Genomic DNA, 27,421 nt, shown 5'->3' on the forward strand with positions numbered 1-27,421 from the left:
TAGAACAAAGTAATCATTATCACCTGGGGTTATCTATAAAATTTATGTATTTTTTCTTTTAATAATGATTATTTTTTTTAGCTGCAATAATTATATTGCAGCCGTTTCTTTAGGTATTTTAATGCTAAAGATGACCTCACCTACCAACAAAGACATCAAACAGATTCAATCAATGCTTTGTGTTTTGTACTCGAAAACAATAAAAAAATTAATTACAACTTTTTTAAAGGTCTTTAAACAATCAATGGACACAAAACCAACTGCAATGCAAGACAAAATTACAATAACAACATAATAAGAGTTATTTTTATTACAATTTAATCGATGTTCAACATCATCATTAAGTATCCATTAAAAAATATTCTCTACAATTGTGTTAAAAAAAGTTTATGGTTAGCCACTTTGCAACAAACTCTGACTTACCTATGAAAGCCCGGTTATAAACAAAACTTGATTTTTAACAAAGATTAGTAATGAACTAGAACTGAACTAGATCTGAACTAGAACTGAACTAGAACTAGAACTAGAACTGAACTAGAACTGAACTAGAACTGAACTAGAACTGAACTAGAACTGAACTAGAACTGAACTAGAACTGAACTAGAACTTAACTAGAACTGAACTAGAACTGAACTAGAACTGAACTAGAACTGAAATAGAACTGAAATAGAACTGAACTAGAACTGAACTAGAACTGAACTAGAACTGAAATAGAACTGAAATAGAACTGAACTAGAACTGAACTAGAACTGAACTAATACTATTAGTGAACAATATTTTGAAAACTTAACAACTCCCCTTCTTGAGATTTCAATAAATATTTTTTAATAATGCTTCAAGTACGTAATTTATATTTTTAAAATGCCGCAATTTAATGAAAAAAATTAGCTAAATGAAGAAAAAAATCAATAATCAACGGTCCGTATAATTAACAAACCAATAAATAAATATTTCAACAATGAAGAAATACAAATATAAAATTTCAATAAATGAAAAAAAAAGAAATAACCAGAAAAATGATTACTACTCGTTAATAAATAAAGATAAATATTAATAAAGAATAGAAAAATTGCACCTATTTCATAAACAAATATTAATAGAGGAATATTTATTCCATAGTTTATGCGTAAATCGCAAGTTAATTAAACAAATGTTGGGTGTCCGAAATTTTGAAATGGGTTTTTAATTTTTCCAGTATTTAAGTTAAAGAAAACAAATGGAAATTAATATTCTTTGTAAGAAACCTGTTTGAAAATCCTATTTTAAGAAAAGAAACAGGTGTGTGTATGTATTACGTATGTTTGTTCGGTTTGTCTGCCAATTTAAATGTCAAAAATATGAAAAAAATCAATTTATTTATTTGTTATTCGTACCAGGCCCTAAACTATAATTGGATTTTAATGATTTCTATTAACAGACGTAAGTTAGTATTTTTTTTCAAATAATAATTGTGCGATCACTTAATGGCAAAATTGATATAAAACGTTTTATTTTAATTTGTTTCTAGTAATTTTAGCAAAAATCTATATTTAAATTTGAAATTATCGGTCACTGTTTAGATCACGAACACGATCACTAACAATAATAATAATAACAATAACAGGCGTATGCTATTAAATAATTTTATTTGTAGTTTTTATTATTATTTAAACAATAAATAAATGCGAATTTAAGCCATTTTTCGAAATTTTGCCTTTGCGGTAATGAATATAAACAAATGATGTTAATGATTCATCAGAAAATTGTTGAAAGATGTTGAAAAGTATACATAAGTTTCCAAAAATTACCAAATATTTTTTTTCCTTTCTTTCTTTCGAAAAAAATAATCTTTAAGTAAACGTGTGAAAAGATTTTTTTTTAAATATTATTGACTCTTAAGTGTTAATTTATTGTATAAATTTTAAAGCTTAACAGAAAAAATTTTACAGAATTTGGTAAAAATCGTTTGTTGTTTTTTTTCAGTTTTTTTTTAATACACCACCACTTTATAGAGATGATCATGTGCCTTTTTAGATTTATTTTTTTTATCAAAGAAAATCATTGACTGTTTTTGCTCCCAGTAAAAAGTTGAGCTTTTAAAGCTAAAGCTTTTTTGCGTATTCAAAGTATAATGTGTTTGTAATAATGTTCAGAGTTTTGTTTTGTAAGATTTTTTTTGTTAAAAATTAAAAAATATCTGTACTTGTACTTTGTAAAAGTTACTAGCCAATGAAGACAATTGAAAGTGGAAAAAATAAACGCTTAAACTTTGATGAGGACCTTTAAAAAGGACTTAAATATATACTTATTATACCCTTGGGTTATTGGGTTCGTGCTAATGTTTTTAACGCACAATAATGTTGGTCCTATAAACCTTGTAATCAAGCTGCACGTTGCAATTTTGAAATTTGGTACACGATCTTCTATTGTCTCAGGGATGATGGTTAAGATCGGTCTATTATTTCACCTAGACCCTATGCAACTAAGCCTCCGAGTAGGGCTTGTAAACCTTCGTAAAACTGTCGAGTTGATGACTCTCATGAATTCTACAATTATAGGGCCTTATTTGATCCCCTATAAAAAGCCCTCTTCAAAATTTTACTTAAATGTCCACAGTTTTATTCAACAATAAATAGCTTAAGTATATCTGAAGCAAGATACTAACAAACTAACAAACTAACAAACTAACAAACTAACAAACTAACAAACTAACAAACTAACAAACTAACAAACTAACAAACTAACAAACTAACAAACTAACAAACTAACAAACTAACTAACTAACTAACTAACTAACTAACTAACTAACTAACTAACTAACTAACTAACTAACTAACTAACTAACTAACTAACTAACTAACTAACTAACTAACTAACTAACAAACTAACAAACTAACAAACTAACAAACTCACAAACTAACAAACTAACAAACTAACAAACTAACAAACTAACAAACTAACTAACTAACAAACTAAAAAAAATAACTAACAAACTAACAAACTAACAAACTAACAAACTAATAAACTAACAAACTAACAAACTAACAAACTAACAAACTAACAAACTAACAAACTAACAAACTAACAAACTAACAAACTAACAAACTAACAAACTAACAAACTAACTAACTAACTAACTAACTAACAAACTAACAAACTAACAAACTAACAAACTAACAAACTAACTAACAAACAAACTAACTAACTAACTAACTAACAAACTAACTGACTGACAAACTAACTAACTAACTAACTAACTAACAAACTAACTAACTAACTAACTAACTAACTAACTAACTAACTAACTAACTAACTAACAAACTAACTAACAAACTAACTAACTAACTAACTAACTAACTGACTGACTGACTGACAAACTAACAAACAAACAAACTAACTAACTAACTAATTAACTAACTAACTAACTAACTAACTAACTAACTAACTAACTAACTATCTAACTAACTAACTAACTAACTAACTAACTAACTAACTAACTAACTAACTAACTAACTAACTAACTAACTAACTAACTAACTAAATATCTAACTAACTAACTAACTAACTAACTGTCTAACTAACTATGTAACTAACTAACTATCTAACTAACTCGAAGCTTTATTATGGAAAACTTAAATTACTTATGGTCTACTTAAGTGTTCAAGGATTGATCGATGACTACTCGGGAGATGATCGTTGAACGATGGGTATTCGGGAAGTGATCGTTAAACGATGATTATTCAGAAGGCGATCAAAGAATGGTGATTATTCGGGAGGTGATCGTTGATAGATAGCTATTCGGCAGGCTACCGTGTAATGATGACGATTATTCGGACAATAATTGTTCGGCGCTGTTAGCTGGACAAGTGCGAGAAAAAAGGAAAAAGGGAATTTTATAGCCGTTTTCAGGAGAGGTTTAAGAGTCTATTCATTCAACTATTATTTTTTTAATCTACACAGCTAAATAAATGAACTACACGAAGTCAAGAAAAATTTGGAGGTTCTTGAGTCCGACTAAGTATACAATCGCAAATACTACACGATGTCAAAGAGAATACGGAAGTTCTTGATTTCGATTAAGAATACATTCGTGAATACTATACGAAGTCAAGAAGTATTCGTAGGTTTTTGATTTCGACTAAGAATACAATCGTGAATACTACACGAAGTCATGAAGTTTTCGGAGGTTTTTGATTTCGACTAAGGATACAATCGCAAATACTACACGAAGTCAAAAAGTAATCGAAGATTCTTGAGTTCAACTAAGAATGCAATCGCAAATACTACACGGAATCAAGACGAATTGGAGGTTCTTGATTTCGACTAAGAATACAATCGTGAATATTACACGAAGTCAAGAAGTTTTCGGAGGTTTTTGATTTCAACTAAGACTACAATCGCAAATACTAAACGAAGTTAAGAAGAATTCGAAAGTTTTTGAGTTCGACTAAGAATGCAATCGCAAATACATACGAAAAAAAAACGCTATATACATCCACACTCTTACTGCTACTCGTTTTCATATTGCTTATTACTCGGATTCATTGAAATGATCATATTTAAACCTCATTATTATGAATTGTTTTATTTTGTGTTTTTTTTTATCTTTTCAATATTTTTTATCCATTTTGCTTTGTTAACACTTTTCGTGTTTTGTGAGTTTGGTTTGTTTTTTGTTTTTTTCTATACAACATTCATTTAAGTCTGTTGGTGGACTTTGTATACAAAAGCAGGGGGTTTGATGAATTTTTTTAAACGCTTTTTTTCACATTATTTGTGTTGTCTACATTACGTTGAGGTGTTTTCGTAATGGTAGTGGTTTAAAGTTGTTTTTTTTATTATTTTACTTTTTGTTAATTTTATATTTCAGCTTGAATTTGTATTTGTTTTTTATTTTTTTTTTTTTATTTTTTTAAACTAAACAAAATCTGTAGAAAAATCTGAAACTCAATGCTGAACTAACTGCAGACGTCGAGTGGCAGTCGTTGTATTAAGACGTGTTTTACGGATCTAAAATCAAAATAAATTTGTTTTAATTAAAAAAAAAACATATATAAAAATTTTAAGAAAAACTAGTTTTAAATTTCTTTTTTAATAAAAAGAAGAAACAAAAAAACAAACCAATAATAAAAGAAAATTCCTTTAACTTTTATTTAGTTTACAAAGAAAAGTTGTACGAAAACAACAACTTGTTTGTAATAAAGAAAAATTTTTCAATATTTTTAAAAAATTAACTGTGATACATTTTGAACACAAACAAAAAAAAGTGAAATAAAAGCAGGCAATTTTTGTTTTTAAAGAAAAAAACAATTTGATTTTATTTTTTTGAAAATCAAGTGATCAAGAGTGTGTAAAGAAGCTGCAAAAGAGTTTGGAATATATTTTTGTATAGATGACCGAGAAGGATACTGCTTCAATGACTACCGTGCAAATGAAGGCCGATTATGCCGCTAGTGAGGTGTATAGCACCGCTAGTGAGCCACCACCGGTAAGGATGATTTCTTGATATTATTTTTTATAGAAAAATTAGGAAAATATTTTCAAATTTCTAAAGCCATTTTTAAAAAATTTTACAAAATTTTATAAAATATTTTAAAAGTATTCTTTAAATTTAATATTTAAAATAATTTGTTTTTAAATTTTTTTAAATTACTTTTTTTTTTTTCAATATATTATATATTTTTAAAAATTTTTTTAATTTTTTTAAAATTCTTTTAAATATTAAAAAAATTTTAATTTTTTTCAATATTTTTTTAATTTTTTCAAAATTTTTTAAATTTTTTCAAAATTTTTTAAAAAATTTAATATTTTTAAATTTAATGTTTTTTTTTTTTAATTTTTAAAACTTTTTTTTAAAAATTTATAAATTTTTTTGAAATTTTATTCCTATTTATTTTAAAATTTGAAACTTTTTTTCAATATTTTACAAATTTTCCCCAAAAAATGAGAATTTTCAGAAAAAAACCCAGATCAACGATTTCCATTAAAAAAAACTTCGATCCTCTCTATTTGTTAAACTGTTTCAGCAACCTCCACAGAGTGCATTTTCATCCTTAATCGATTTATTTAAATCAAATTTAGATTTTTTTCAAAAATTATAAAAAAACTTATTTTTTTAAAAAAAATTTCAAAATTCCTTAAAAACATGAATCGGGTTAATTTTTCAATTCTTAATTTATTTCCATTTTTAATATCAAATGAAACGTGCAAATATTTAGTTTTAGAATTTTTTGAGTTTTTGCTTTCTTAAAATTCTAAAATCTGACAAATTCAAATGATTGTCACGATCTCTGAAAAATTTTGCAACATATTTGTATTGATCGCAAGATCGGCAAGCTTATGTTTTCTAAAGTTTTCTATTAGTTTTCTTTCATTTGAATAATAAAAACTTTTGATCGAAAGTAAAAAATGATCACTGATCAAGCTGCGTGATTGATTTTTCTTTCCAAATAAAGATCGATTTGTATTGGAAATGATCACAGTTGGATCTTTAGTTTTAACATTTAATTGCAAACTTCTAAATAATTTAAACGATCAAAGATCGATCGATAGAAAATTTTGATATTTTTGAGAGATTTGATCGTTTTTTGACATTACACTTCATATAAGATTGCTTGATCACCTTAATAGTATTTTTCCTATTCAGTTTGTGATGTGAAAGATCCTTTTTTGATTTTTGATATTTGGTAGTGATCGAGCTTTTTAAAGGCTTGAAATATTTTGAGTTTTTGCAAAAGTGATCACATGAAATTAACTTTCGATTGAAAGTAAACTTGATCACAGATCGATCTACTTTTCTTAATTTTCGTTTTAAAAAAAGAAATATCGATGTTTTTTCGATCAAAGTTTGAATGTAAACTTCTAAATGATTTGGGATTTTGATTTCCTAGATCGATTTATATTTAAAGTTTTCTTCATTTTCTTCATTTTTTCAATTATGAAAAATTTACATATATTTTTTACATATATTTAAAGAACGGCTTTTGTGATCAAGTTTTTATAGGATTTAAGCTATGAGAGATCAATTTTGATCATCAATCGATCACAATGATCAAGCGCCTTAACAGTATTTTCGCTATTCAGTTTGTGATGTGATCACAAAATTGAGATTTGAAATCTGTTAAGTTTTCACTCATGTTATTGAAGCAAAAGTCATCAACGATCCTTGGATTATGAGAATTATCACTATGTCACCTTAGCAGTGATCACAAGATCGAGCTTTTTAATAGTTTGAAATCTTTTAAGTTTTCACTTATGTTTTTGAAGTACAAGTTATCAACGATCGTTGAATTTTGAAAACAATCACCTTAGTAGTGATCACAAGATCGAGCTTTTTAGTGATTTGAAGTTTTTAAGTTTATCATTCAATTTTGAGAACGATCACAAATTCGCCATGAACAACAAAGTTATTCATAACTATAGATCTTAAAAAAAAGAACTATTTTTCATCAAATGTGGAAGATTCAGATCATTTAATGTACTTGATCGATGATGCGAAAAGAACGATCAACATTTCATTGTTAAACCTTATTAGTTGAGTTTTTACTAGGAAAGTTTAGTTGGCTATAGATAGAAAGTGTTTGAGATCACCACTTTACTAGGAGTGATTCCAGAATTGCAAAGTTCTTGATGATTTAAAAAGTGTTCTAAAATACTTTTAACGAAAATGAAGCACGATCACTTATGCATTCTTCATGAAAATATATTTTTTGCTTTTTATATAAAAGAAAAAAAAATTTATCAGAAATAGATGCCCGAAGTGTTGGCAGATCACATACTTGCGATCGATAATAAGTTTAAAAGATCACTAGAAGTTTTGAGTTTATTGAGTTTATTTATATGGAAAATTGATTTTTGATCTGAACAGATCATTTAGAAAATTGTCGATGATCGTTAATCCGTTTCAGGGTTTCTCTATTAAAACAAAGTTTAGTTTAGCCGATTTTTTTAGATTTTAAGTTGTTTGTGATAAATTGCGATTAACTGCAAAGATCTTAAGGACTTAATACGACTGATCAAGAATAAATGATGCATGTTTTTGCAAATTATTCTTAAAAAGTTGATGTTAATTATAATTCAAGATCTTTAGTGTTTTTCATATATAAAAACACGATCAGAAACAGAATCTGTAAATTCGATTATTTGGGATCAGAATTCGAATTGATACCAAGTGATGTATGATCTTTTGAAAAATCAGCGATCACCACTAATTACGATCAAAACAGTATGAGTGAAAGCAAACTAGAAGAGATCTTTAATCTAGCTTTTATTTGCTTATTAAATTAGTTTTTCCTCATGAACTTAAAGAGTAAATGATCTAGAATCGATCGTTCTTTTAAAAAAGTTATTATTACTTTTAGATCCTTTGAGTTTTTCTTGTGAAATAACGTTTTATTGATCCGTGATAGTAGTGGTAGATCAGTTAGAAAAAAGCCTTTTAGAATTGATCTATAGTGATCACATGATCAAATGATATATTGATACTTTTACTGATAAGGGATCAATCAATCTTTAATTGGAATTGTTTGGGAAATGAAAAGGTGATTAACATTTACTTTTAACTATGATCTTAAGTGATCACATTTGATCATCAAGAATAATTTGCTTACATTTGAGAAAACTTTGGTAAGGACTTAAACTGCTTTATATCGATAGTTTTGCAATAACTTGCGATATTAACAAATTTCCCAACTGCAAACAAAATTTGATCAGTATATGTTTTTAGACCTTAAATCTCAACAGATTTCAAATTGCTTAATTTAAAATGTAGTTTTGCCTTAAAAAGATACTGTTCCATTTTTCATAAACAATTGACAAATTAACAAAAAATTTAGAAAAACAAATTTTAAATAAAAAAAAATCCTCTAATTTACTTAAACCGTTAAAGGCTAATTGTATTCAAACAAGTACAAAAATATGTGCAACAAAATATATGATCTCAGAATAAAGTTTTGAAACAAACTACTAAAATAAGACAAATAAATCATTATACTAACTTTAAATAACGAATGACTAGTACAACTAACTAACAAACATTAGTTGAAAACCTTGAATCTGGGTTAGTGATGTGTGTGATCATTTTTTAGCTTTTTCATTCACATTATTATAACTATTACTGCTAGAGTTTATGGTTTTGCGTTGAAAATTCTCAACAATCTCAAGACTTTGTATTTAAGTTCTACAGTATTTTCATCATTTTTTTTCTCTTTTTCTTCTTCTACTTTAAAAGTTATTGCAAAGCTTTAAAGCTGCGTGCTAGTTTCGATTTCGAAAGAAAAACAAAAAGCATATTGCTTTAGAAAAAAAATGCCATGGCCATTTTATGGTAGGAAATTAAAGATTTATTTTATCAAGAATTTTAATACCAACCAGTCACGTTCAGTTGTTGTTCGTTAGTCTCACTTTTTTTTTTGTTTTGCAAGATCAGTGTTGTTTTGCCAACCAAAAGTTTCTGCAAGATTAGGTTTTCTTATTGTCTCATACTCAAGTTGCAATAGAATTTTAAATATTTATAAGATCTGAACACAATATGCCGCTGTATGTCATGACAATTGCTTTGGGAATATTAGTGTCCGATGGTATTTGTTAGTATACATAATATGATCTTACAAAAGATCTTACAAGAAAAACCAACATTATAAAAGATCACTTTTTTAAAGTTGTATCTTTGTTTTATTCTTAATATATTTTATTATTAGTTTACTTAAAGTTAAGCTTAGATCATTAAAAAGTAAGTAAAAGAGATTATTAGAAGTGATCACAGTTCGAGCTTTTAAATTCCCCTTAAAAGTTTAATAACAAAGTTCCAGTAAGTTTGAGTTTTATCAATTTTTCCTCATGGTTTTTACGATCAAAAAGAGTTTGATATTTAAAGTGATCCAGTGAAAGAGATCACTGGAAATGATCAGTAAGATATCATTTATATTAACATTAAAAGCTTAATAACAAAGTTTTATGTATTTCAAAGTTTGTAAAGTTTTACAAATTGTATAATCAGCTTTAAGTTTAAAACTCAGCTTTAGTCAAGCTAAGAGCTTTAAAAAGTAAGTAAAAGAGATCATTAGAAGAGATCACAGTTCGAACTTTTAAATTCCCCTTAAAAGTTTAATAGCAAAGTTCCAATAAGTTTGAGTTTTATCAAGTTTCCCTCATGCTTTTTACGATCAAAAAGTGCTTGATATTTAAAGTGATCTAGTGAAAGAGATCACTGGAAGTGATCACAAAGCTAGCATTCATATTAACATTAAAAGCTTAATAACAAAGTTTTATGTAGTTGAATGTTTGTAAAGTTTTACAAATTGTATAATCAGCATTAAATTTAAAATTCAGCTTTAGTCAAGCTTACAGCTTTAAAAAGTAACTAAAAGAGATCATTAGAAGTGATCATAGATCGAGCTTTTAAATTACCCTTAAAAGTTTAATAACAAAGTTCCAATAAGTTTGAGTTTTATTAAGTTTTCCTCTTGCTTTTTAGGATCAAAAAGAGCTTGATATTTAAAGTGATCTAGTGAAAGAGATCACTGGTAGTAATCACAAATCTAGCTTTCATATTATCATTAAAAGCTTAATAACAATGTTTTATATATTTGCAAGTTTGTAAAGTTTTACAAATTGTATGATCATTGATCAAGATTGTATGAGCATTAATCAAGTATCGAATTTTAATTCAAAATGGTAGTAATCGTAAATTCGCATTGGATTTTAAACGTCTGAAGCTTTCAAGTTTAAAGAAATTTCGGATTGTGTCCTTCATCTGAAAAGTAAACAAACTTAAGCGATTAATTCTTAAATAAAGCTTTAAAAGCAGGCTAAAGAGATCATTAAAAGTGATCACAATGCGAGCTTTTATATTCCCATTAAAAGCTTAAAACAAAGTTTTATATATTTGGAAAACTTAAAAGTTTTACTCATGGATTTTGTGACCATTTAATAAGTATCAAATTTTAATGCAAATTGCGAGTGATATCTCTGGAGCTTTAAAGTTTAAAGACTTTTTAGATTTTGTCTTTCATCTCAAAAGTAAACAAACTTAAACGATTAATTTTACAAACTTTAGGTGATAAACAAAACTTTTAACTTAAGCTTACTTACAAAAACTAAGCTTTTCAAAAGCTTTATAAGATCGATCCATTTTCTTTAAAAAAAAGACAAACGATCATTTCTTTTCTTAAACAAAATTAAAATTTTGTTTAATTTTTAAAAAATTTTTTACTTCCCCTCCCTCTTCTTCTTTACTTTCAAAGACATTTGTGTCTTTAATTAAATTTTTTTTTTAACTTTTACAAAAAAAAAATTTAACTTTAAACATGCATTGCATGTTAAAAAGCCGGATTTAAATCGCACTGCTACCATAATATTAAATTAATGCAGAGTTTTAAATAACAACTACGAGGCTAGCATGATAAGTTAATTGGCCTTAGGCTGCTTATCCAACATTAATATTAAATACTTGCTTGGTAATCAGGATGAAGAGAAGCCCCAACTGTCGCTATATATATAACTGTTTTGGTCTTGAAAGTTGCAAAAAAAAAAAAGAACGCAAATCTTTAGAGTTTTTATTAGGAAAAGGAAGTGATCAACGGTCGAGCAATTGCTATCGGTTAGAAGTTTACTAACAAAGTTATTTAGGATTTAAATTTCATTTAAGCAAGATAGATTTTTACATACAGATCGCGTTACATTTCATGATGTTATTATATAAGATGGTCTTATGATCGCTAGATATCAGTGATCGTAGTTCGAATCTCTGTTTATTAATTTGTGATTTTAAGCAAAAAGTTCATAAGGATTTAAGTTTTTGCTGGAATGGTCAATAAACGATCAATATTAAGATGTCACAAAAAGTGATCGTTGCACATTTTTGCATTGAGAAGCTTTTTAATTTTAATTTTTCATAATTGATATTAAATATTCGATTTTCTGTTTGTTACAATATTTAAAAATATGATAACAGATCGAGCTGCTTTTCTAGTTTTTAATATGCACGAGTTAGTTGAAGCTTCTTTATTTTTCCTGTTATAAATCTAAAGTAAAATAGATAGAAAGTATAAGATCAATTGTCTTTGATCGAAAATTGGAAGTATTATGATTTTCTCTGTTAAACTTTTCTTTGAAAAGTTGACGATCTTTTAAAAACTAAGGTTGAACACAAATCAATGGAATCGCAGATTATTAAACTTCCCTATTCATACAAATTCATAAGTTGAATTTTATTCGATCAAGGATATTAACTGATAGCAGTATTCTTTGATCTATGACATGACCTGATCAATCGATTTTCTCCATTAAACGTTTATTTTAAAAGTTTTAATATTTTTTTTCTTTTAAAAGATGATCTTTTAAAGTGATCGGAAAACTAAGGTAAACACAGATCAATGTGATTGCATATCATTAAATGTCAAATTTAACATATTATTCCAAAGTTTTAAATGATTTAAGGATCTATGAGCTAATGCTAAGGGTTATGATCGAAGATTGATCGATTTTTTAATGGAAACGGTACAAGATCACTAACTTATCTTACGTATTAAAAAAGATAAATAAAAAAGTTAAAAATAATTTATGATCTTTTGAGTTTTTCATAGGAAAAATTTATGTTTTGAACACAAAAAGAATTAAGAAATCTTCTCTCAATCAATGAATGATCTTGATTGATCCTAGATCGAGGAATTTTCTCCGTAAAATCAGGCTGAATAGAGAACAAGTGATCGTTGTTTATTAAATGTTCTAATAAAGGTTTAATTCCAGAGTTCTAAATGATGAAATGATCAATGAGTTAATTTTTAGGAATGTGATCAAAGATCGATCGATTTTTTAATGGAAATTATAGAAGATCACTGACTCGTCTTACGTTTTAAAAAGGGGGAATAAAAAAATTATGAATAATTTTAGATTTTATAAGTTTTTATTGGGAAAATTTATGTTTTGATCACAAGAAGAATTAAGATCTTAATTGATCCCAGATCGAGCAACTTTCTCCGTAAATTCTATTAAAGGTTTTCTTCCAAAGTTCTAAATGATCAATGAGTTAATGCTTAGGAATAGGATCAAAGATCGATCGTTTTTTAATGCAAATGATAGAAGATCACTAACTCGTCTTACGTTTTTAAAAGGCGGAATAAAAAAGTTATAAATAATTTTAGATTTTATAATGTTTTGATTAAAAGAAAAATTAAGAAATTTTCTTTTTGATCAATGATCTTAACTGATCACAGATCGAGTGATTTTCTCCATTATGCTTTAATTGAAAAAGTTTTTAAGTATTTTAGATATTTCCTTTAAAGTATTAATTTTCTTTTAGAAGTGATCTTTAAAAGTGATCACAATATGATTAATGATCACGTAGTGATCATAAAAGATTTTCCTTAAAATATTCGTTTAAAAAGTTAAATTTTTTGTTTATGTTTTTTTTAGTTTATTTACAAAAGATGACGAATTAGTGCTCTTTTATAAAACCGGGTTTTTGCAAACCCGTTTTTAAAACGGTTTTTTCAAAACCGGTTTTTCAAACCGGTTCTTAATTAAAATTTAATTTAACTTGAAATAAACCTTATATAAATTTATGTGTTTTTAAGTCTTTAACACAATTTTATTATTCAGAAAACCCGAACACTTTTAGGTTCCGTTTTAAGACAAAGATTACAACAAAAATAAACTGCATAAATAATGCAAAATACAGAAATTTTTAAGCAAAATTTTCAAATCAAGCATAATAATTTGTGTTTCTCAAAGCAACAAGGCAAAAAATTCAAAAAAAAAAAAAAATGACAAAGCTACAAACCACAAATGAACATAAACGTGACATTTTCTTTAATTGAATAACTACAGTAAAATAATAAAAAAAACCTAAAATGCAATGAAAAAATAAATTGCAAAAAAACTCTTGTTGGATACAAAATTTAAATTTTTATTTAAAATAAGAAAGAACCGAAAAGCTTTTGTTTTTTTTTATGCAAACATGACAAGCATTTCAATGGAGTTTAATGAGTAAATAACATCATCAGCCATATGAATGCAAAAATTCAGCAAGATCATCTTTCTAATGATCAGTTTTTTTTTCGTATAATTTATAAGATCTCCAGTAAACATAAAACAGGTAGAGAAGGGGATATTAATTTTCAATATTTTTTTTCTTTATATTTCATTAAGTGGCGATAATAATCACCTGTTTTGCAAAATTTTATTAAAACCAACATTACACACATAAATATTTATCTATATCTCGAAAAAAACATTGTTTATTTACCCTTAATAAAGCAAAAAAACAGATTTTTATTATCATCATTTATCAAAAGTAATGGTGTTGCATTTAAATTTGTTTTTTGTTCAAAAAAAAAAAAATTAAAAAAAAATTGTGCAAAATTTACATTTACATTGGATGTTTAATATTAAGCAAATGACGCATTTGCATTGAGCAATGACTGCCATAAAACCGTTAAAAAGAAAAAGGTTTTCAGCTTAAATTACCATAAAATGTTATTTTATTTGAAAGACATAAAAATATTACCGGTTTTTTGCTTTTCTTTTTACAATTTAATGAGGTTTTTTTAAGTCTAATTATATTTTAAAGTCTAATTAGGAAAATTAGATTTTTAATTAAATTCAGAAAAAACTACAACTCTGTCAGCAAAGAACTCTCTCACAAGCTTTTTGATTAGGCAAAAAAAAAACTCTCTCACAACAACTGATCAGAGATCTCTCTTAACAACATTTATCAACTTTCAAAATTTAACACTGCCAAACTATTTCTACAATCCAAGATCAAATCTATAACTTATCTCTTACTTTATCACAATATTCCTCAGAGATATCGTAAAGTGATCTGAAAATAAAATCATTTTTTAAAAGTTTTCAAGCCGAAAATCTCAATTTCTTTAAGAACGATCGAATTGTGATCTTAAGAGATATTGTACTGTTATATTAAATTAAATTTATAAAAAGTTTCATATCGCTAATCGTAATGACATCGTAAAGTGATCTCAAACAGAAATGACTTTCTTAAAATAAGAAAGATTGTATCGTAAACTTAATTCTTCTGTGTCTTCATAAACAAGCAAAAAAGAGAAAAAGAAACATGATCTCAAGATCACTTCGTGATATTAAAATAAAATGATTTCATTAAAAAAAAAGATCAAATTATCGAAATAATTTCTTTTTCCGAGTAATCATGGCAAAAATCACAATTTCTTTTAAAGAGATCGTATCGCTAACTCTTAAATTATATGATTTCTTTGCAAGAGAAAGATCATTTCACAAAATACATCAGCTCCAGCTATTACATCTAGTGATCGCGATCTCAAATGTGAAAATATTCCTTTCAACAACAAAAGATCATTTGTATAGACATTTCAAAATGATTTTATTGAAATCATGATCTAAACTCAAACGTACAAAAACTTGACTGCAAGAGTGAATTTAGATCATAAATTAAAAAGATTTCCTTTGCAAAGTGAACGTAGTCTCATATTAAAACGATTTCTTTGGCAAAATGATCGTGGACTTAAAATAAAAAAGACAATTTTTGGAAAAATTTTCATGATTACAAATAACTGAAAGATCGTTTATTATTCAAAAGAAAAAAATCATTGGTACAGTAATCATGATCTCAATCACGATCAAAACCAATCGTGATTAAAACTCAAAATAAAGATCTTAAACTTAAATTATTTTCTTTCCATAAGATCGTATCTCTACAAAAGTGATCGTAATGTCATATTATAAAGATTCATTTGGCAAAGTGATCGTGATGTCAAATTAAAAAGATTCCTTTACAAATTAAACCTTTTGTTAGACTGAGAAATTAAAATAATTTCTTTGAAAGAGTGATCGTGATCTTAAATCCAAAATGATTCGTGTTGAGAAACAGTTCTCGAATCAAAATAGTTTCTTTGAGATTTTATTTGATTTTATTTTATTCTCTAAATAAATTTATTTCCTTGCCAGAAAGATCTTAATGTGTTCTCAAATCAAAATGATTTCTCTTCGAGAATGATTGTTTTGAAGTCTTAAATTAATAAGATTTTTTTAAGAGAGAGCTCAATTTAATAAGATTTTGTTTGACAGAGAAAACGTAAGTGTATCTCCCAATCATAATTGTGTACTTAGCAGAGTGATCGTGATCTCAAAACTACAAAAAAATCTCTTTAAAAATATTGTTTTTTTATTCATTGCTTTGCTAGAGAAATGAAAATTTTCTGAAATGATATCGAACTGTAATATAAAACTAAAATTATTTTCCAAACAGATCATATTGCGATCTTATATAAACACGATATCTATTGAGAGCGTGATCATTTCGAGATTTTAAATCATAGTGGTGTTTTTGTTAAATAGAGATCACTTTATGTTATCAAAATAATATAAGTTATTTGTAAGAATGATCTTTAAGCGATATAAGATCTTTTTACAATCAGATCAAAATGATCGATTCTAAATGATTTCTTTCTCAAGGAGATCTTACCGTTATCTCAAAATAAATTTCTTGTTCTCTAAATAATGGAGATCATTCTCTTAAGTAATGTAATGATTTAGAGAATTTTGTGTTATTTTAATTAGAGTCTTAAATAGAAAAACTAGACATTTGACTGGCGCGATCATTATCTGTAAACTAATGAGAAATTATTTATTTTAAATTTTAAGATTATAAACATGACCTTTGACCCCGATTTTATGAAATTTTATTAATTTTTTTATTAAATTTTATTTAATTTTGTTTTTAAAGAATCATTAAAACAAATTTATAAAATTATTTGTTTTAAAATTTTTAACAAAATCACATGATTTCAAACATACAATTGACATTTCCTTAAGTCGGGCGCAAAAACATTCTCAAAATTAAATGCTAAAACGTCATAAAACAAAAGCTAAATGTTAATTATTAAAAAAAAAAATTAATAATAATAAATACTGAAACTAGTTACAGTTTCATTATTCATTTAATAATAGTTTTTTTTTTTTAAACAAAAGTAAATGTAAATTTTAAAATTCGCTTCAACATGAAAAACTATTAAAGTTTAGAAAAAATATTAATTTAATTTCCTTAAAACGATAGGGAAGATAAAGTAAGAAATAAATAAATCACGTTATTTTATAGTCAAGTCTGATATTGACAGAAATTTATTTAAAAGAGTTTTTTTTAAAACAAACCAGTTCAAATAAATTAAACAGAAAAAAGTTGTTCATTAAATATATTTTTATTAACATTATAAAAAAGTAAATAAATTAACATCTAGAGTCATGCACTTGTTGCTTTTTTTTTTGCAGAAAATAACAAGTCATGTAAAATTGTTTTGATTTAATATATAAATAACGAGTAGTATTATGATCACAGAGGGGAATTTTATGAAAAAAAAACAATTATTTTTAGTAAGATTATGAAAAATTATTTAAATAAATCAAATATAAAGTTTATTGTTGCGAAAAATATTGCCGTTACGACATGAGACTTTTATCCACTTTTATTAAATGTTAAATCAGTGAAATTGTATGGAGATCATAAACTAAATATGATCATTGTCCAAGAGATCATATCCTGATTTCAAATCGATATTATATCATTGAGATGTTATCCCGATCTTTAATAAAATAATTCCTTTTTTTGAGATCACAATTTTTTTTTACTAGAGAGATCGTATTGTGATCTTAAATCAAAATTATTTCGATATCCTGATCTCAGATCAAATTAATCGTTCATTATACTTAACAAAATGATTGCCTTGTCAAAAAGATCATATACTGACCTCCTTGTGATCATATTGAGATCAAGAGATCGTATCTTTTGCTTAAGAAATAGATCTGGTGAACTTAAAGAAAATTGATTTTTTTACCAAAGCGATAGTAATGCGATCTTAAACCAAATATTAGAGAGATCCAAAAGATCATATCCTGATTTCAAATCGACATTATATCATTGAGATTTTATCGCGATCTTTAATAAAATAGAGATTTTATAGATCAAAAATCAAATGGTTTCTATTACGTATTGTGATCTTAAATCAAATTATTTTTATATCCTGATCACAAATAAAATTGATTATTTATTTCATGATTATTTGGTTCGTTATATTAAACAAAATAAATTTCTTGTCAAACAGATCATATTGTGAACATAAACCAAAATGATCTTCTTGCGACCATTTATTCATTTAACATAAAATAATTACTTTCTTAAATTTGTCATATTCTTCTTATAAGTGATCTCAAATTAATATAATTTTATTAACAGATAGATCAGATTGCGATCTCTCAAACCACGTTCTTATCTTAGTACAAAATAGTTTTATTTTTATAGCTATCGTAACCAGATAAGATCATATCATGATCTCAAGTCAAAGAGATCGTTAAGTGATAACAAATCAAAATAGTCTCCTTGTGAATGATATCTCAATCTAAAAGTCAAAAAAATGGAATTCTGATCTACAATTTCAAGAGATATTTTACGCGATCACAATGGTTTCGGTATAAGGAAGATCATATATTGATCACAACTCAAAATAATTTATTTTGCTGAAGAAATATATCTTAAATAGATAGTATCTTGATCGCAAATCAAAATGATCTCATTCTTTGTAGAAGTTATTGAATCGTGACCTCTATTTTCAAGAGAGATCGTCACACGTCTACAATGATTTCATCGCCATTATGATCTTCTTAATCGAATCTTAATTACAATCCAAATAGTTTATTTTACTTAAGATGAAGACCTTGTCATAATCTTAAACAAAAATGATTTTTTTTGCTGCAGCGATCGCATCGTGACCTCTAACGAAATGTTTTAATTTTGACTAATTATCTTAAATACAAATAATTACATTTTCAAAGAGATCGTTTTATAATTTCAGCTGTAATTTATTTGTTAGAAAGATCCTGTCGTTATCCTTAAAGCAAAACAATTCCTTTGTCCAAGCGATCGTTACTTTGATCGTGTTCGATCAATCTCAGATAGTTATCGTGAACCTAAATCAAATGATTTCATATAAAAGGATATGCACATGTAACTTATCTGTTAGTGATCATTTAATTAAAACCGATCGTATTTAGATCTGATATAAAAGTGTTTCTCAATCTAAAATCAAATAATAATCAAGATCTCTTTCTCTGAGAGAGAAAGAGATCTTGAATCTAAATCAAATGATTTCTTATAAAAGTAAATCTTAACCATAAAGATCGTATCTAGATCTCAAATTAAAACAATTCCATTGCCGTAGATTATTATGGACAATTATGAATATAAATCAAAAATTTCTTAAACAGATCGATCGTAATGTGATCTCCAATGATTTTGTTATCTGATAGATCGCATCGTGTTCTCAAGTCATAATAAGTACTTTGTCTAAGATATCATTTCATGATGTCCAATTAAAATGTTTTGATTTCCAAAGAGATCAATTAGTGATATATTTGCCAGATTCATATGTTCTATTTATGAAGAAGATCGTATAGTGATCCTTAATTTATATATTAAGGCAGAGAACATACATCACTTGTATTAAAAATTATCGTGTTTTCAAAACAAAATGATTTAATTTACAAAAACTAGTGATCTTTAATTCTAGATTCATATATTGTCTTTGTGAAGAAGATTGTATTGTGGTCGTAAGTTTATATTTATAAAGGGTATGATTGCGATCGACTAGTGATATGTTTTCTTTGGCAAGAAGATCGTACTGTGATCCAAATTGTATGTACCTAAACGATATCTTAAATAAAAATTGTTTCTTTTGCCGATCATCATACATCACTTCTAATAAAAATTATCGTAATCCCAAAATAAAATGACTTAGTATGCAAAAAGATCAACTAGTGATCTTGCATCTAAGTGCTTTCTTTGTAAATGAGATCGTATTGTAAATCCCAATTATATATTGCTAAAAAGATCTTGTCACGGTCTCTTACCATAATGATTTCTTTCATAGTGATCTTATCATGATCATAAATCCTAATAATGCTTTTGCTATGTACGATCGCGTCGGAAATCTTGATAGGCGGCAAATTTTATAGAATCTTTTGCGTACATTTCTCAAACAATGTAGACATATTGTCAGCCTAATGACAAACATGTCGTTATTTCTTAAAAAGTCTCGCCACTTTATGACTAGAAATATTAATTATTTTTAAACAGAATTCCTATGCGTTTAAAATGTGACTTATCTATAGTTTTACAAAATATAATAAAACGTGATTAAACTTTTCTCGTATGGAATTCATTAATAAACACGAATTTGAATTTAGAAAAAATTTGCTAAAATCTTAAAAAGTAAAAGTTTTGAAAAATTCATTAAGGCGATTTATTAAAAGAAAAATTAAATTGATTTTTTTTTTTTAAATTAACATTAAACAACATCAAAACCATTAATTTCTATTAATATATCGAGTTTAATTATCTTAAAAGAAATAATTAAAAATCTAAATAAAAATTTTTAAATGCGCCATTAAGGTTGTTTAAAAAAATACCGGAACTGATGACATTTAATGTTTATAAATGGAATTTTTTTCTCTCACTCTTACCATTCTATAAAATATAATAAAACACTGTTTTTTTAATAATTATTATTTTAATGTATTTTCAAAAAAATATTGCTGATCAGGTAGATATTACTTAATGCAAAAAATGTATAATAAACGCCGGCTTTTTTTTTTGGTTCATTAATAAATTGTTGGTTTTTGCTTGTCGCACAACAAATTAATAAAACTTTAATAAAAAGACAGCAAAATTTTTATTGTTGTGAATGTGATAAGAATTTTTTAAAACAGATTTGTCTAGAAATTAATTGTTGCTTTTTTTGCTAAATAGTTATGAGTAATTGTTTAAAATTAATCTACTACTATTTTTAAGTTGAAAACAGTGGGAGTTATAAAAGGTGCGACAATTTTATAAGAAGATAGAAATTTTTTAAAATTTACATTAATTCGATTAAAGATTCGAGAAGGATGAATGAAAGTTATTTCATTGCCAGAGAGATCATAGCATAGTGATAGGAAATCCAAATGATGTCATTTTTAAAGTGATCGTACACTGATCTTAAACCAATATTATAGATTTCTCATAATTTAAACCTAACAAAAGAATTTATATACAAAGCGATCGTATTCTAATATCAAATGAACATTTTTCATTGCTAGAGTCAAGAAAAAATGTTCATTGTTAAAGTGATCGTATACTGATCTTCAAACAATATTATCTATATCTCATAAGTTAACCTTAACTGAAGAATTTATATCCAAAGCGATCGTATTCTAATATCAAATGAAAATTTTTTTCATTGCGCATAGAGCTAGGAAATCCAAGTGATGTCATTGTTAAAGTGATCGTATACTGATCTTCAATCAATATTAACTATCTATCGTTAACTTTAACTAAAAATTTTTTATCCAATGCGATTGTATTCCGATATCAAACGAAAGTAATTTCATTTCCAGAGAGATCATAGCATAGTGATATGAAATCAAAATGATATCATAATCAAAGTGATCGTATTATGATCTTCAACTAACATTATCTATTTATTGTTAGTTAACCTAAACTGAAGAATTTATTTCCAAGGCGATCGTATTGCAATATGAAACGGCAAAAGGATCATCGCATAGTGATCGGAAATTAAATTATGTCACAGTCAAAGTGATCGTATTCTGATCTTTTACCAATATTATCTTTTTAATTTTATTTCAATATTATCATGGTGATCATTCCATGATCTCAAGTTAATATAATCTAGTTACAAAAAAGATCGTATCTTAACGGCAAGATCGTGTCGAGAGGAAAATGATACGATCTTGAATGAAAATTATTTTATTTCTAGAGTGATCATTACTCAAAATCAAATTAAATGATATTGTTGTCTTTAAAATCGTAAGCTGATCAAAAATCTATTCTATACATTATACAAATATTTACATTTTCAAAATGATCATAACGTGATCTCTAACTAAAATGATTTCATTACAAGAGCGATTGTATGATAAGTTTTAATGAAAAATAATGAGTTCTTTCGAAAGAGATCGCGATCGCCAATGGTTGATATATGGACTACTGTAACGACCATTCGATTGACTAGTCTACGGAGAAGTCTGTGAATTAGTCAATAGATTAGATTGTGGTCTCGGAAATTGTTAATAGTTTTGTGATTTCTAACTAAAATGGCTTCATAACTAGAGCGATCGTATGATAAACTTTAATGAAAAAGAATGAGTTCTTTGGTAAGAGATCGCGATCTTCTATGTTTGGTATACGATCCATTTTAACGACTATTCGATTGACTTGTCTACGGACAAGTCTAGTCTATGGATTAGTCTGTGGACTAGTATATGAACTAATCTGTAGACTAGTCTATGGATTATTCAGTCTGAGGACTAATCTATAGATTAGTTTGTGGAATTGTTTATGGATTAGTCTAAGAACTAAGAATATTCTATTGACACGTCTATGGATTAGTTCAGTGTGACTGTTGACTATTCTATGGATCAATCTATTAACTAATCTAGCAACTATACATGTAATAGTCTGTCGTCTGCCTAGTCTATGGTCTCATATCTTAAAAAATACTATGTACTAATATCTGTACTAGTCTATAGACGAGTCTGCGGACTAATCTATAGATTAGTCTATTGATTATTCAGTGGATTTGTGGATTTGTCAATGGATTAGTCTAAGAACTACGACTATTCTATTGATTAATCTATGGATTAGTTCATAGTGACTGTGGACTTTTCTATGGATCGATCTATTAACTAATCTAGAAATTCTCCGTGTACTAGTCTGTAGTCTGCAATCTATGGCCTAATATCTGAAAAAGACCATGTACTAATCTCTGGACTAGTCCATAGACGTGTCTGTGGACTTGTCTATGGACTGGTTTATAGATTAGTCTATTGTTTAATCTATGAACTTGACTATAAAATGTTTTATTTATTAGTCTATGAACTAGTTAATTGTATAGTCTATGGACTAGTTTGTGGGCTAGTCTAGTAGCTAATCGGTAGACTAGTCTAATTATTACACTATAGACTTGTCTACAAACTATACTGTAAAGAAAACTGTGGACTAGACTATTGAGAGGTCTATGGCTAATCTGTTGTCAATATACTTAACTTAAAGTGTAAATATTTTTCTTAAAAAAGCAACATATTGATTAAATTTTTTTGCATTTATTGCACAGAGTTAACAGTTTTAGTTGCAACAAATAAAAAATTTAATAGTAACAATTAAATTTTGAATAAAAGTTAACAAAATTTTGCAATTTCAAAAACTGTTTTCTCTGTTTGTTATTTTTTTTTTTTTTGCAATAGTTTTCTTTTTCTGTTTTCTTTAACTTTTATTTTTATTTCTTTTTCTCTATATATTTTTATGTAACGGTTCATGTTATTTTTGTAAACAACCACCACCCCATTTACCTCCAACAAAAAAAAAATCCCTTCATAACTTTCGAACACCTCCACCAACCACTACTACCAACCATCACCAACAACGATACAATATGAGGGGTTTATTAAATGGATTCAAAAAAAATAAAAATAAAATAAATAAAATTCCCCTTCACTCACATGATAAATGTCTAAACTAAACCAAATCAACAACAATAAAATATTGAACAAAAAAAATACAAAATAAAAAAACAAAACTGCAGCTGGGATTTTTTAACTATAATCCACAACAACAGGTTTGTTGCTCAAGTCTTTTGTTTTGTTAAACCACTTTTTTTTCTCTACTATTTCTTTTTGTATTACTACTACTACCACTCTACTACTACCACTACTTTGAGTTATTTTATGTATTTAACTAAATACTTTTACATTTTTTATTATTTTTTTCCATTTTGCTTATTTCTTTTTAATAGATTTAAGCAAAACTAAAAAGCGCACTCATTAGTTTTGCACTAAAATTATTGTTATTAATTTTTTTTGTTTTTTTTTTTTTATTTAAGATAAATCTTTTTTCTTTATAACAAACACACTTTCGCAATTGCACCTTCTGTTATTTTTTTCATAGTTATGAAATTATTTCATATATTTCGTAGTTATAAATTTTAATTAAAATGTCATTGTTTAGTTTTTGTCGCTGTTGTTGTTGTTTCTTTTCTTACAATTATTATTAATGTGTAATTTAAAACATATTTTAACTTTAAACAATAACCTCCTTAACATAACTAGTGGTTTAAAGTTAAATTTGTTTTTTTAACTTTTTGTGTTTTAACATTTTCTTAACTATTGTTTATCTCAACAATAAGTAATTTTTTTTTTTTGTTCACAAAATTATGAAAATGTTATAAAAACTTAAACTTAATTATGAGAAAGGTAATAAAAATTAGACATTCACTTTTTTTCTCATTACAAATTATCTACAAAATATAGTGTAATGAAGATGTCATCATGTTTTATGAAACTGTCTTAATGTCTATATAATAACACTTCACACCTTTACTTTACATCACACACACACACACACACACACACACACACACACACACCTAAAATGGCTTCATTAAATATTGCATTTATTTTAGTTAATTATCTTTTTTTGTTTTTGTAGTTCCACCAACATTTAATGTAAATATTTTAAGTTATTTTTGCAATGCAAATATTTTATAAACATAAAAAACGCTTGAATATGTTAATTTTGCTTTAACCCTTTAAAGGTGTGTCTTTTTTTGTTGTAAACCGGCTGCCTCATATGATCTAACAAAAACCCACTTAATTGTTAAACAATTCTAATTGCCAATACTTAAAATGTGTTCCCACTAAGTAAATATTTGATGAAAGCAACGTCAACACTAAGTTTAGCATATAATTAGTTGTTTCTACTAAAGTTTGATAAAAGCAAACAAAAGTATAACACCTAATAGCTAAGCTCATAATTAAACAACAATTTGGTCTCTTAAAATCACTATTTCAATTTAAGTATTTGCTGATAATGTTCGATATTTGGTTGGAGCAAATAAATAACTTTTTAAGCATATATGTATTTAGTTGGTACTACTAGACTTTTATAGGAACAAATAAAGTAATAGCTAAGTGTATAATTAAACAACAATTTGATCTTTTAATTTCACTATTTCAATTTAAGTATTTAATGATAATAATCGATATTTGGTTGGCACAAATAAAGATAATTTTTCAAACATATAATTAGTTGTTCCTACCAGACTTGATTGTTTAACAATTCTATTTTATGATAATGATCGATATTTGGTTGGTGCAAATAAATATATTTTTAAGCATATTTTGTTTAACAATTCTATTTGCCAATTAAGCTGTGATCTCACTAAGCAATAATTGAGCTAAACAACATAAATACTAAGTTTAGCATATAATTAGTTATTCCTACCAAAGTTTGGTGAAAGCAAATAAAGTATAACACCTAATAGCTAAGATTATAATCAGACAACAATTTTGGTCTCTTGATATCACTATTTCAATTTAAGTATTTGATGATAATGATCGTTATTTGGTTGTAACAAATAAAGATATTTTTTTAGCATATAATTAGTTGTTCCTACCAGATTTGACTGTTTAACAATTCTATTTGTCAATACTTAAGCTTTGATCTCACTAAACAAATATTTGAGGAAAACAAAATAAACACTAAGTTAAGCATATAATTAGTTGTTTTTACCAAATTTTGGTAACAGCAAATAAAGTACAAGACCTTAAAGCTAACATTACAATTAAACAACAACTTCTTTATTAATATCACTACATCAATATAAGTAATTAATTAGAATGATTGATCATCGGTTATAGCAAACAAATAGTTTTGCTTGCAGCAAATAAAGACCAAAGACAATATCCTTTTTTAAACTACAACTTAGAGGCTAATTATAATAAACCATGTTCACATTAAGCAAATTTTTAAGGAAAGTAATGTAAACAATAAGTTTAACAAATACTTAGTTGTTCCTACCAAAATTTGGTAATAGCAAATAAAATACAAAGTCTACTTGTTTATTAATAAAAAATGTGTTCACATTAAAGAAAATTAAAACATAACTATTTCAATATAATTATTTAGTTATAATCATCAATCTTTGGTTGAAACTAATAAGTAGTTTTGATTGCATCAAATAAAGTCCAAAAACTTTATGTGTATCTTCTGCAAGAATGCTCTCACAAGGAATAGTTCTTCACAGCGGACCATCAGGGAGGTTAAATGATGTTATCAATGCTTTTAACCTACAAATACGAATTGAGTTACAAAGTAACCTCTCCGATTAATGATACTTTGGCGATTAAATTCTCTAACAAAATGATCTTCTTATAAAAGTGAGGACACTTTTAAGTGACATCCGCGATAAAAAATTTTACTTATTGCACGGAAATGATGTAATTTTCCAAAAAATTATGAACGACACTAAACTAAACACTAAACCAAGATTCAAGGCTATGGTCTTAGTGTCATATATCGAACTTAATGAAATTTTGTAGAGATCGTCTTTAAAAATAACCCCTGCAAAATTGAATAACGATTGATTATTGTATAACAAAGAGATTTATAACTGAGTGAGAATTTGCCAAGGGGATCTAGAAAACTGATAATGATATTCAAATTTCATATAGAAGTAATTCTTAAATTAAGTTTTTTTTTAATTATACAAGCAATATATTTTACTTTTCAACGCCTTGCGCCCGTAACTTTATGACATTTTTAACAAAATTTACATTTACATTGTTCACAAAGATTTACAACTGACTTAAGTCAACACAGACAAAATGAAGTAAATAATTGCCTACACACAATCTTAAAGTTAATTGTCTACCAAAAAATACTTAACAATTTTAAACAATTTGCTCATTAAATGCATTTTATTGTCTACTTAAGACGGCTGACATAAAGTGCAAACAAATAAATTTAAGAAATTTTAAAAGATTACTTTCTTTAAATGAATCACTCGCTCGTTTCGGTTTGTATGATTTATTCAAACAATAACCAAAGATTGACACAACGTGGCTGATTAAGATAAGATCAAACAAAAGTATTATTGTTTTTTCTGTTTAAATTAAGATTTTGTGTACTTTTTGTAGTACTTTGTTTTTTCTCTGTAAGAAAGGCTTATTTTTAAGGGAATTTAAGCAAAGGGGTTTAAAATCGTGCATGTGACAAAACTTTCTTTCTTTATGGGTGAAAGTCTAAGAGATTTATTACAGTTTTTTTTGGTGAATATTTGAATTTATTTGAACAAAATATGAAATGCAAAAAATTGGTTAATTTTAAAAATATATTGGGGGAAAGTAGTATACGCACAAAATAATTGGTATACTAAAGACTAGACTATAGAATAGACTGTAGACAAGTCTATGGACTAGACTATATACTAGTTCAGTTCCAGTTTCGTTCTAGTTCAGATCTAGTTTAGTTCTAGTTCAGTTCTAGTTCAGTACTAGTTCAGTTCTAGTTCAGTTCTAGTTCAGTTCTAGTTCAGTTCTAGTTCAGTTCTAGTTCAGTTCTAGTTCA

The 27,421-nt window shown here is 26.4% G+C and overlaps 1 protein-coding gene and 1 long non-coding RNA gene across 3 annotated transcripts in view; both read left to right on the top strand.

Annotated features, from left to right (window-relative positions):
• Nucleotides 1-4,689: 4,689 nt before the first annotated feature.
• LOC124420357 lies at nt 4,690-5,087 on the top strand. Its single transcript, XR_006941143.1, has 2 exons — nt 4,690-4,791; nt 4,914-5,087. It is a non-coding gene; the product is annotated as an uncharacterized LOC124420357 (long non-coding RNA).
• Nucleotides 5,088-5,187: 100 nt separating this feature from the next.
• The window catches only part of LOC111676688 (bromodomain-containing protein DDB_G0280777), a 37,528-nt gene continuing 15,294 nt past the window's right edge, over nt 5,188-27,421 (top strand). The window contains exons 1-2 of one of the 2 annotated variants that reach the window (XM_023437659.2): nt 5,188-5,467; nt 23,601-23,633. In XM_023437659.2, coding sequence (XP_023293427.2) covers nt 5,372-5,467; nt 23,601-23,633 — 129 coding nt within the window. In that variant the 5' untranslated portion in view covers nt 5,188-5,371. The remainder of the gene's footprint in view (nt 5,468-23,600; nt 23,634-27,421) is intronic. The other variant, XM_023437660.2, reaches the window with a different exon arrangement.

The sequence above is a fragment of the Lucilia cuprina genome, chromosome 5 (assembly GCF_022045245.1).
Source record: "Lucilia cuprina isolate Lc7/37 chromosome 5, ASM2204524v1, whole genome shotgun sequence".
NCBI lineage: Eukaryota > Metazoa > Arthropoda > Insecta > Diptera > Calliphoridae > Lucilia > Lucilia cuprina.